This window comes from Sciurus carolinensis, chromosome 8, assembly GCF_902686445.1.
Source record: "Sciurus carolinensis chromosome 8, mSciCar1.2, whole genome shotgun sequence".
Lineage (NCBI taxonomy): Eukaryota > Metazoa > Chordata > Mammalia > Rodentia > Sciuridae > Sciurus > Sciurus carolinensis.
Genome location: NC_062220.1, coordinates 1834549 through 1846997, shown reverse-complemented (window position 1 = coordinate 1846997; position 12449 = coordinate 1834549). Strand labels below are relative to the sequence as shown.

Here is a 12449-nt window from a genome sequence, read left to right as displayed (position 1 = left end):
AAGGCCTCTGATGACTCAAGGCCATGGAGGGAAACAACATAAACACATCATAAACTTAGGAGGATGCTGTGGTCACAGAGAACCACATATTGTGAAAATTTCTATTTTTGTTTAATTAGAAGGAGCCATATGTTGTTATATTATTAATGCTCAGCATTTTAAAAAGTTATTTTGGTTTAAAACTGCTCATTGCAAGTGGGTTACTATCTCTCCCATTTCACCAGTGTGTGTGCACATGCTGGTGCCTATAATCTGTGAACTTGGTCATTTAGAAGATTCACCCTCAGTCTCCAAATCTGAGTATCTAGCATGTGGGACTAATCATCTCCCAGGACAACCCTGTCCACCTGTGTTGCAGGCTGCTCGCCGGGAGGTCTGTGAGTGCTCTATCTGCCTGACCCCGCTCTCCCTTGATGCCAAAGCACCCGTGGGGATGGACAGCAGCCGGCATCCCCGAGCAACGGTCCTCCTGTCTTGCGCACACCTGTTCCACCACACCTGCCTGTTGGCTTTAGAGGAGTTCTCCCTGGGGGACAGTTCCCCTTTCCACGCATGTCCTCTCTGCCGCTCCTACTACCAAAAGAAAATTCTTGAATGTTGAAAAGTTATATAATTCTGAGGGGGGGGGATACCTTGATTTTGGATAAACTATATGAGTCTTGAGTTAAATACCACAGTGCCATTTCTTCTCCAGTGACAACTCTTGGCAATTACAGAGGAAATGTAACTACATTGTAAAAGCTTCCAACCAACCTATCTAGCTTTAGCCTTTATTTAAAAAAAAAAAAAAAGTCAGATTCCTTAAACTTGAAATAAATGAGGAATGTTGTCATCTAAAATACAGATACTGTCAAACCAAGAAGCTGGGAAACTGGAACACTTTTAAGTTACAGATATTTTCCATCAACACGTACCTTACCGCCTCTGCCAGTCTTAATAATCACTTTATTTTGTGCAATGGATTGCTGTTGTAGTTGAGAACTTTTAATGTGTAAACCAAAATAATAAAATATTCAGTGTTGTTCAATACAGTAAAACATGTTTTAGTGACAGAACAGTACAGACTATTGTAGCTCATACATAAGGTGACCGTGCAAATTCACTGATGAGTCGTTTCTGACATGGAATCCATAGATACCTGGGGCAACTGGTTGCAGGGCCCACCTCAATTACCAAGATCTGCAGATGCTTGGTTCCATGCACATCATCCTGCATGGTTCAAATCATCTCTAGGTTACTTACAACACCTAATAGCACATAAATGCTATGTGAATAGCGTTTGTGAATAACAACAAGGGAAGTCAGTATGTGGTCAGTACAGGTTTTTCCTGAGTATTTTTGATCCAGGACTGGCTGAATCCACAGAGGTAGACCCCATGGTCCACCCCATGGATAAGGGATTGGTTATTTACAGTAGCCAGTTAAGAGTGGTATTGGATAGCTAAAACTCCATCCAATTCCTGTTAGCAGAGCAGTGAGGCAAGCCAGGGTCCACCTGACAGGCCTGCAAATTACATGGCTCTCTTGGCTCCAGCACCCCAGTGAATCTGCTCATCTGAGGAAGATCAGGAGGTGTCAGGACCATACTGGCAGGTAAGGTCTGTGCCCAGAAGTAGCACAGCCTGGCCCAAGAGTGGCAGAGGAGCAGGCTGCCAAGCACGTGACACACGGATCCAGTGTGACCCAGAGAAGTCAAGGTCCATATTCCTCTTTAGTCTCATCTCACTGTTTTTTGTTGTTACTTTTGGTACATATTAACTATAGAGAATAATGGGGTTCGCTGTGGCATATTCATATTCATCCTTTTAAAATAGTATCCAGGTATGTTTTTTATTTATGTCTCTATGATTATGAATAAATGTGCATGTTAGGGTTTGCTCGAACACTTCCTTATGGTGGGGTATATGCCGTTACAAAGTATGGAGACTGCTTTGCACAAGTAGCAGAGGGACGCCACGTCACAGAACCCCACTCCCCACTCAGAAGGCCACGCAGCAGACACATCTCCCCCTTCTGACAGGCAGGGCACTGGCGTGTGTTGGCGGCCGGGGCAGTCTGACTGCACCACACCGACTCGACCTGCACAGATCACCGGCTTCTGCAGACAATCAGGCCCAGACATAAGGACATGCAGACCTTTACACTGTCACATCGCAGTCTCATTAGGTCTCTTGGATGGAAACTGGAGCACTGATAGAGAAAGAGATACGAGTTAGCAGGAGGGTTCCGAGGACGGGAGACTGTGTCCCCAGTTCTCACCGGGCTTCCTCACCAGGCAGAGCGATCCCCTCAGCAGCCGGTAGCCCCCAGGCCGCCTTGCAGGACGAAGCTGATTCTCTCCTACCTTCTCATGCCTCCCTTTCTGTCTCCAATGCTCGTAATTAAGCGCCTGGCATGCTCTGGGTCGGAGGCAATTACCAAACCACCACCAAGTGCAGGAGGAAGAGACTTGAGAGACTTGTGAGGCTGGAGGCATTTGTAACAATTAAGGTTACAACCCACAATGAGGATGTAACTGTCTTGAGTCTTTATGAACCAAAAGAACATTACAGTGCTTGAATCAAAAACAGGAGCTGCTAAGAGAAACTGTCAGAAAAGGGAATTAACTCACTCGTCAAACCATAAACTTATCAAGAAAACAAAATTTCTAACAACACTGTGTGCATATTCCACAATGTGTTTGAGTCTGTTGATTGGGCACGTGGGTCATACACATGTTTTCGCTATTATGAATAAAGCTGCTATGAATATTTGTGTATGCATAAAACAGAAAAAATAGAGGGTTTTTTTTAGGGATACTGGGAACATCTGTGAAAACTGGCCACACACCAAACCACAAAGAAACCTTTGAAGGACAAAGGTTAAAAGCAGTGAGACCCTGTTAGACTGCCATCACACCCCTTTTGTCAGTCCCTGTGCCACACACCGCCAGCCCTGGCCTCCAGTGGGCCAGTGTACTCACCAGACCTTGACTCCAGGCTTGGCCCCGGACCTGCCCTGACCTACGGGCTGCTGCAGATGGCTCATCCTCTCCTCCCTGCCTCGGGCCACAGCTGATCTAAGGGTGAGTCTGGAGCAGACTCAGTTCCAACCGAGAAACTGGCAGAGACCTGAAATGCCCTCTGGGTACAAGGCCTCTTCAGGAGTGACCAGAGAGGATTTTGAGGGAGGAGGAGGACCACACAGAGGACAGGAGTCAGGCAGAGCAAGGGATGGGGCGCTCTTCCCACAGGCGGAAAGGCTGGGTTCACAATGTTCCAGCCGAGAGCGCTGCCACCCCGCTGCTGTGCACACCACTGCCACTCCTCCCCAGAGGCAGTCCAGCCAAGCAGCAGTGCATCATGGGATGACAGGAGCCTACGAAAGGCCTTTAGTTAGGGGTGATGAAAATGTTCTGGGATCTGATGGTGGCAATGGCTGCATGACCCTGTGAACATATTTAATGCAATGAATTATATGCTTTAAAAGAGTGAATTTTATGGTATGTGAATTATATCTCATTGTTAGGGAAAACATGGGTAAAGATTTTTTAAATCTTGCAGTGGGGAAGGCCTAAGTATGACAAAAGAAATTCATAGGCTATGCAAATTTTGACATCAAAATCTAAAGTCTTCATTCAGAAAAACACTATGAACAAGTTTAAAAAAAAACCCTGAAAAACTAGGAAAGGCACTTGTGATACACCAGAAAGACAAATAGTTAATATCCATAATACATTTTCATACATAAGGAAATTATGAAATGCCAGAAGAAAAATGGGCTTAGTGTGCTTAATGATAATTCATAAGAGCAGAAATAACAAAGAGCTGCTAAAGTAACAAAGTATGTCCCATGACAGGTCATTAAAAATGCAAAGAAAAGCAATGAAATGTTTGCCTGTTGAGTGGCCACTAGAGCAGGACTGGCAAGCCATGCCCATCACAGAGCACCCTCCCACACTGCGGAGGCTGTTGAGGACACCTGCACTCTGACCAGGGCTTCCTTCTTGGGAGTCACTCCGAGGAGACGGCAGCCCAGATGCACGCAGAAAGATGGGTCAGTCTTACGGCAGTCGGGAGCGGGAACAAGCCACACCTCTTGGGAGCTGATGGCAAGGTGCGAGCACCAAGGAACCTGCCACACAGCCACGTGACACGGGACAAGCCTGCTCTCCCGGAATGGGAAGGATCCAGGAACACGGGAGGTCACACACGGGAAGCAGTCCAGGGTAACCACATGGACTCACCCTGGTACCACACAAACCCTGGGATTTAGGATTGAATCAGATGAATCAGGGAACATGTGTTCATGATCCAGTGTCCTGCCTTCTGCTGAGCTGGACATGGTTGACATTTCCAGGACAAAGCCACACACAAAAGTTGTGATTAATGTCTGATACACGAGACTTCAAGCTCAACCAGGTGAGACATGATGAAGATCTAGAACTGAGACTCAAAATTGTTTTCCTGCTTGTACTAAGCTTTTAACCTACCCAACATCAATCCAAAATCCTCTTTGTAGTTGAAGAAATTATGATTTTTAGGAAATTACACAAATTAAAGTGTCCATGAGGATAACCAAGGGCATTTTGAAGTCTCATGTGAACTAGATGAATACCCTGTGACTTCTAAGGAAACAACCAGCTTCAGCTCTTCCTACACTGTTACAAATTTCTGAGATTATTTTCATGTTGTAGAGGATCTGCTACAACTAATCAGACACTTACCTTAAAAAGTAAAGTCATCAAAGAACATTTAGGTTAATTCCAAAAACAGCAGCTAACGAACCACACGTGTCCAGGGTTTCAGACCCTGGTGGGTATGACAGACCAGTCCACTGCATCAGGGCAGCCATGGTCCTGCCTGGAGGTTACATAACATTCATGCAGACAGAAGCCCCCCACCCTCCACCATGCGGCAGAGCTGTGGGATTTTCCTCCTCTGGCAAATGTGGCACAGATCACCGTGGTTACTCTTTCCAACCCTTGACCACAATCCCGTCCTCACTAAACCACGGGATGGAATGAGGTGGTGCTGAGACAGCTGATGCCAGGCAAGGGCCTGGACTGCAGGGCCACCTCTGGCTTGGCAGTCATCGAAGTCTGCCAAGTCCAAGCTTCTCTCAACCAGCAAGCAGCAGCAGCTTGAGGTTTCTGTCACAGCCTCCCCAGGGCAGAGGACAGGAGACCCAGAAACCTGCAAGGCTGACAGTGGTGACAAGCTAAGTGGGATCTTACTTTTACTGGCTTTCAAAACAGACTTTCCTCCTTTCAAACCACACGAGGGCATTCATGAAGCTGGACCATCTCACAAGCGCCCTCCAGCATCCTCAGCAGGCACCACTCAGGACAGAGGTAAGGATCTTGAAACAAAAGATTGGGCCTTTTAGTACCTTGCTTTGGTTAAGATGACCAAAGTCCCACAGAGGGACTCTTGGGTGAAGCGTCCTCAGGACAGGGCCTGCTTCCACTGCTCTCGTGGGGCTGAGTGAAGTCACAGGTATGTGCAAGTCCACGCACCACACAGGGCAGCAGAGCAGCCTGCGCATGGAAGATAGAGATGACGGCTGCCACTGACGGCCTGTCTTCCCTGCTGTAGGTCAAAGCAGGCCCTCTGGAAAGGATACTCACTGCTTAGCTGTGTGTCTGCATTAACCAAGTGTCAGCTGCATCTAAGTGAAAGGAGGTTCACTTAAGGGCTAAGACCAGATGCAGGCAAGCTGGGCTGACACACTCTCGAGCCCCTCGGCCCATAGGCAGTGGGAGGAGAGACTCCCTCAGAGACCTGTCTGTCTGAACACCCCAAACAAGCCAGTGAGGGTCACCAAGAAACCAAGAGCCTGAAACCAGCAAGGCCGGGCTGAACACACACGGGCCACAAGTGGCATCTAGTTCTTCAGCTCACAACTCTGGTCTCACACACCGTCAGCTTCGTGCACTCTGTTCCTTTATGTGTAAATCAAGGGACTTCCTATTTCACAGGGAGGTTCCAAGGGCACGTGAGCTCACCCACCCTTCCCCAAAGCCCTTTTATACCAGCCCTGCTTCCAAGTCTTTGTGATGAGACTCCACAGTGAGGATTATAACAAAAGACAAAGTGTGTCCCTCCAGACTGCATCAATGCAGGGCTACCAGAGGGAGGACCAGAGACTGACTGCATGGGAGGGCCACGCAGGGAGGAGACCAGCTCTGGAGTCAGCAACACTGCACGTGTCCCTTCAGTCTCCAGGTCCACTAAGTCCACACAGTTTGCAGGGTCAGCCTACATAGCCACAGTGTACCGCACACCTTGACTCTAAGCGCCAACATTGTCACTTCACAGCAGCATTTCAAAGGAGAAGACCCGACTTCACAACATTCACAAAGCCCCTCACACTGACGAGGCTTTCCCCCGACACCGCCCATCTGAGCCGGAAGTGCCCCACCCTTTGACGCTAGAGTCCCACCGCCACTCACAGCACCCCGATACCCAGCTTGTCACACCATGCTTGTGAGCTCAGGACCCTGACAAGCAAGAATGCAACACCAAAGGCATACCAGAGAGTAAGCGGATGTTGTCTGGATTTCCTATTTGTCTATATTTAACTTGGAAAAAAGACTTTTTCCTAATTCAATCACCCTAATTGGAAGTTGAAGGTTCTTTTGAAAGGCTGGTTTGTGGCCTCCTGTAAGACATGAATAGGTCACTCAGCTCTGAAATTTCACCCATCATATTCAAGAGTCTTCACAATTTCTGCTGATTTTTATTACATTTCTTGCAGTGTAACAAATAATTTATGTACACAGTACTTTTGGTATTTGTAACATTGAATTTTGCCTTAACAAATATTCAAAAGCCAAAGACCAAAACAAAAAGTCTTTACACTAATTCTTCTTTCAAACTAGATTCCAAGGTTATTTTTCAAACTCCAGTTTGTCATTCAGTAGTAGAAATAACTTAGAGGTTCGTGTCTAGTATTTAAAAAAATAACAATAGAAGGAAATGGAAAATGCCAGCATGCAGCACACAGCCGAAGCGCATGCTGAGCGTGTGAGCTGAGTTACTAAGTGAAATGTGCTGCTTATTGTGAACAAGAGTACACAGAAGGCCCTGTGCACTGCCAGTTAACCGACAGAGGCTGGCAGCGCTTACTCTGCAGGACTCTGGGTGAAGCTGGCCAGACCACAGGCAGGAGCTGCTCGGTCCTAGGAGAAATTAGAGAAATTAAACAAATCTAATTAGCTTCAATAACTCAAAGGAGAAAAACACGTGCTTTCAACTATTGGTGTGACATTTTGGGTTGCAGAATTTTTCTGCTAAGAACTCTACAACAAAAAGAGAGTGACAATATCCCCCTCTTCCTCTACTCATCTGTTCACCAGAATAATTATTGCCCCTTGTAAAACTAAAATGGAATTCACCTATAAAAAAAGCTTTAGACATGATGGTATTTAATACTAAAATATATACATTTAAGTATTTGTAAACCAAATATGAAATTACTTTTTGTAAAACTTTAATTTTCTAGAACATTTTAAAAGTCACACTGAAAGTATCTCATAGAAATAAAGATGATTTGTAAAGAAAACAATCTATAAACAAAATAATCTATCAGTGTGCCCAAACGTTGCTTTTAAAAGTAACATTATACCAGTTTTTTAAAGCTCAAAAAGTCAGTACTCCATTTATGCTCTTCCTGTATGCATTAAATACTGTGCTAACCACAGGCAAGCTCACAAGGGCTTGTGAACAAGGGGACCCTGTGCCACGGGCCCGCGAAGTCGTTACTGAAACTTCAAAGATGGTCTGCAGCACCCCGCAAAGCCAGGTGGAGGTGGCTGCTGCAAGCAGGGGCACGTGACAGGCAGAAAAACCCAGGCTTCCTCCCCACCCACTGACCAGTCCCTCAGCACAGCAATGTAAGGAACAGAGTGTGTGTGTGTGTATGCGCGCGCACACATGCGTGCAATTTCACATAAAGCCTGGCTTAGAACAGGTCTATAAAACAGGATGTACATAAGCCTATGTGGGTATTAAATCTAAGAAATACCCTGGAAAAGCAGTAAAAACCAATACAAATGTTATAATCTACAAAATTTTTAACTGTAAAAATCATTTAAATATTATAGACCCAATTAAAGATATAAAGCTAAACCCCCTCAACAACCTTGTTAAATATAGTGCCCGATGCCCTTTTAAAATGGAAAATAAGGGTAAAAGAGAATACCCCACTTGATCTGATGTAGTCACTGGGGTACCTTGGTCCATCTAGAATAAAACAGTAGTTGCAGACTTAATGAACTCTGAGCACTCTTTCAGAGCCTATTCACCTTCTTTTTCTCCAGCACACAACTACAATAAAAGAAAGGCTCCTGAGTGTGACTGTCCTCACCAGTACTCAGAACATGTAGCTTCCGCAAGCTGCCATCCACTTGTGTGGTTCTCATACAAACCAGTGTCCAGCGTATGTCCAGCAGAGCACCTGCATTTGAATAAACCTCTCACTCCAGAGGAAGAGTCCTGTGGATGTGACCAGAGCCCAGCTTCACAGGACTGTGACTGTGCAGCAGAACTCTGTATCTAACAGTCAAAGGCACTGAGATCCCAGAGGAAACTACTCTTCCATTTAAAGCTCAACCTGTCCTCATAGCAATAAAGATACACCCAATGAGTGTCTGAAGATTTAAAACCCGTTCGTTCTACTTAAGCCTATGGATCCAAACCTGACTTAAGTTCTCAGGTGGAAGAAACTTTCAAATGAACAAGAAGTGGAGACAGACACTGAAAAGTTTAATATTTTACTAAAAAAGTTTTAGACATCTTACAAATACCCAGGAACTCTTTCTTTGGATGTGCCCTGAAACTGATGTAAGCTAAAGATGATTTTAGTGTACTCCTGAGTTTTCTTCTGTTCTCCCCTTGACTTGATCTGCTTGATGTATGGATCCCAAGTTTCAGTAAAATCAAAGCTTGCAACTAATACTAAAATCGGGATAATTAACAGTGAAATTAGAAAGCAGCTGGCTTTTATAAGTTTCTAGGCATGTGCATCTTATGCTAAGAAATTCACCAATAGATTGGTGGTATATACTGAGTGTTGATGAGAACCACAAATGAAAATGAATGTTTTTGTTTTTTAATCTTAAAACTCAGCTGCGTTTTAAAAAGATGAGCTCAAAAAGCAATGCAGAGGTATAAATAAAGGAGAAGTACACTCAATGGAGCTTATAAATTGTATATACAAAGTTTCTTATTATTTTGGTTATAAGTGGAGATACTGCTTTTTTCATAAATGTCCCTACTCCCCCCAAAAAAAACTTTAAATTCAACAATTTGGAAAAAAAAAATGACCTTTCCCTTTTGTGTGAGCACAGACAACCCAGAGCCATACACAGAGTGCATGTGAACATACACATTCATACAGCATGGCAGGACTGAACCATGTGCCATCGGGCCAGTCTTGTACTTCGGCATCACAATCTGGGGCTTCCTCCTGGTGATGGCGACCCAGAACACACGATCATGGTCTCAGTTGTGGACTAAGAGTCAAAAGGCCATCCCAACAATTATTTACAACCTGGTCACCGAACAGCTAGCAAAGCCCATTAACATTGAGACTGCTAATCTTACGAGTTTGGGTGTTGAACTGGTAACTTTTATAAGTTGGAAGCTTAAAATGGCATATACAAAAGTAGCAAGAGCCTGAAGAATGTGAGGAAAGAAGGGGTTTCTACCACTCAGCAATTACATTTTTCATAAATTTCACAAAAGCCAGGAAATTAAGTGATCTTTGAAAAAAAATGCTTTAAAAAGTTTTAAGTGTACATGTAGCACAAAAGGCAAAACCTAAGTTTTGAGTGTACTCACCACTGGTAACTGTCACGAGAGGTGACCTTGAGTCATATGCACATAAACTGTCCATTAACTGTAATTACGTAGTACTTTCCCTATAACAGCTTACTATACGGTACAACAGAAGATATTCCTGTGGTTGTCACTAAACTCGAGTTTTAAAAGAATTTAGTATTTTTCCCTTGGCTCAAAGTCTAATGAACTCTCTATAACATATATCGGAAACTGTTCTTAGTAAATAAAAATACAATGTGTAATCATTACAGTCCCAGTGCACCCGCTGCTATGGTGATCAAGATGAGCAGTTTCTATGAAATCTGAAACCAGCTGTGGTGATGCTCTCCTGTCATCCCAGCATTCTGGAGGCTGAGGCAGAAGGATTGGGAGGCTGAGGCTGGCCTAGGCAACATAGTGAGATCCAGTCTCAAAAAAACACTTCAGAATCTAGAAACTGCATTTTCTGAAGAAGCTTCACTTGGGGCCAACAGGGCCTTTCGAAGGCTTTTGCATCCTCATGAAACACACAATGGGGAGTGAGTGAATCTGCAGGGAGTCTGGATGTCTGCCTTTCTTCCCATGTTCGCTGCAGGTGGGGACTTTTCATCTGGATGATGGTATTGATGGACAGGAGCAAAGGGGTCTGCAGAAGAATGTGCTTTTCCACAACATCACTAAGAACCTGCGTTTAACTAGGAACTCTAGGGTCCGTCAGAAAGCTACATTTAAAAAACAAGATCAGTAATAGCCAGGTTCTGAGATCATGAAGAAAATGACATAGATAGACCCAAGCCCTAAACACAGACCAAAGTCGCATGAAACGCTCTATGTCTGACAGGAGTGCCGTGAGTGTGGAGTTCCCGGGGCTCCTGCTTGCGAGTGGCGCCAGCTCGGGTCTCACAGTGCCTTCTGATGCCCATTTGCAGAAGGCCTGGTTGAGTCTGAGTCCCTTGAAGCACTGGGTAAGTGAAGCTTATGAAGCCCTGCAGGAAAATGGAGACAGTGGTGAGAGACAGTGTGTTGCGGGGGCAAGCAGCCGGGGCTTGGGGAGAGAAGGTGCACAAAGCAGAACATTCAGGTTTACTGTGGACGTGTGTGTGCTGGCCAAACGCTTTCTAGGAAGGAGAGATTTCTTTTCCCACTGGCAGCTCACCCTGGGGATGACCTAAGCTGGAGAGAGCTGCTGGGCAGGAAGTCGGCCCCCTTCCAGGACAGTCTGCCTCCAGCAACTGGGAGACGTGTGAGGGTCCTCCTTTAACCTCAGTGAAACTCTGCAGGGTCATCCATAGTCACAACTCCCCACAGGGCCAACAGAGGCTCAAAGCACAATTACTCTTCACAGTCCCTCCATTTTTCCCTTCCCCTTTCCCCAATAAATCTGCTCTTGGTAAGCTCACTCCCATCACAAAGTGTGCTTCCCAGACAAACTGAGACAGATATGTTCCCATTTTTACTTTAAAGTATACATGCACACACCTAGCATGGTGGTGTACACCTGTAATCCCAATGACTCAGGAGGCTGAGGCAGGAGGATGGCAAGTTCAAGGCCAGTCTTAGAAATTTAGTGAGGGAGGCCCTAAACAACTTAGCAAGATCTTGTCTCGAAATGAAAAATTTTAAAAAAGGCTGGGGATGTGTGTCCCTAGGTTCCATCCCCAGTATTCCCCCAAAATACACATGTGCTTATGCACATGCAGAAAAATGTAGGGAAGGAAATACCAAAATATTAAGCATATAATTAAGAAGAAAAGCAATGGGAAAAAATTACCAAAAAGGACAGAAAGAAATAACAAAGGAGCAAATTGAATATAAAAATACTTCATTACTCAAAGGTATTTTATAACATAAAAAATCACCATCTTTTTCAGTTATATTGATTTCCCTCTGCATCATGTGCTCTTACTTCCATACTATGCCTGATATATGAAACAACACTGTGGACTCACAGGAAGGAAAGATACAAGAAAACTTAAGTTTAGGTGGTACTAAAGACTCACTTTTTAACAAAAATGAAGTACAGTGACATGCACAAATACATTAAAAAGTACCTTCATTTTCATGAAGTCCAGACCTTTTGAACACTTCAAAGACAAATGTAGTAGGGGCTAGGGATATAGCTCAGTTGGTAGAGTGCTTGCCTAGCATGCACAGGGCCCTGGGTTCAATCCCCAGCACCACCAAAAAAGAAAAAAAAAAAAAAAAAAGAATGTGGAAAAGACTTTTTTACTCCTAAAACTCCAGATGATAATCTTCCTGTTAGGCAGTTTTACATTACTCTTAAAACACTGCAATCTCAATTTTAAAATTTCTGTCACCTACTTATCTTAAGGAAAGAAAAAGTAAAGTTGAACCTATGTATGGCATTTGAATGGGATGGAAAAAAGGATCAAACCAAGAAAAAAACAGTTCTGGTCCCAGTAATGGCCAAACCACTAAATAAGCAGGGAAGCTCCAGCTGTGGGAGATAGGAAAGCAGGTTAAAGCAAGGCTTTTCGGAAAAGGGACTGAGTGAAGGGAGGGTCAGCAAGGCACTCACTGGCTGCACTGAAATGGAGCTGGGCTTTTACAGCAGAAGGCTAAAGCCAGTTCATTCATAAAACAGGGGGGCGGCACAGGTCACGCATTCTGAAAACCTGCGTGTCC

General features: G+C 44.6%; 2 protein-coding genes across 14 annotated transcripts in view; one reads left to right on the top strand and one right to left on the bottom strand.

Annotated features, from left to right (window-relative positions):
- The window catches only part of Rnf32 (ring finger protein 32), a 30519-nt gene extending 29678 nt beyond the window's left edge, over positions 1-841 (top strand). For 5 of the 6 annotated variants that reach the window (XM_047560873.1, XM_047560871.1, XM_047560872.1 and 2 more), the window contains one exon: positions 359-841. In XM_047560873.1, coding sequence (XP_047416829.1) covers positions 359-601 — 243 coding nt within the window. In that variant the 3' untranslated portion in view covers positions 602-841. Of the gene's footprint in view, positions 1-332 lie in introns of all 6 variants that reach the window. The other variant, XM_047560876.1, reaches the window with a different exon arrangement.
- Positions 842-6700: 5859 nt separating this feature from the next.
- Lmbr1 (limb development membrane protein 1) overlaps positions 6701-12449 on the bottom strand; it is a 169433-nt gene continuing 163684 nt past the window's right edge. For 4 of the 8 annotated variants that reach the window (XM_047561137.1, XM_047561139.1, XM_047561141.1 and 1 more), the window contains one exon: positions 6701-7162. In XM_047561137.1, the coding sequence (XP_047417093.1) occupies positions 6936-7162 (227 nt within the window). In that variant the 3' untranslated portion in view covers positions 6701-6935. Of the gene's footprint in view, positions 10790-12449 lie in introns of all 8 variants that reach the window. The other 4 variants (XM_047561138.1, XM_047561140.1, XR_007109804.1 and 1 more) reach the window with 3 other exon arrangements.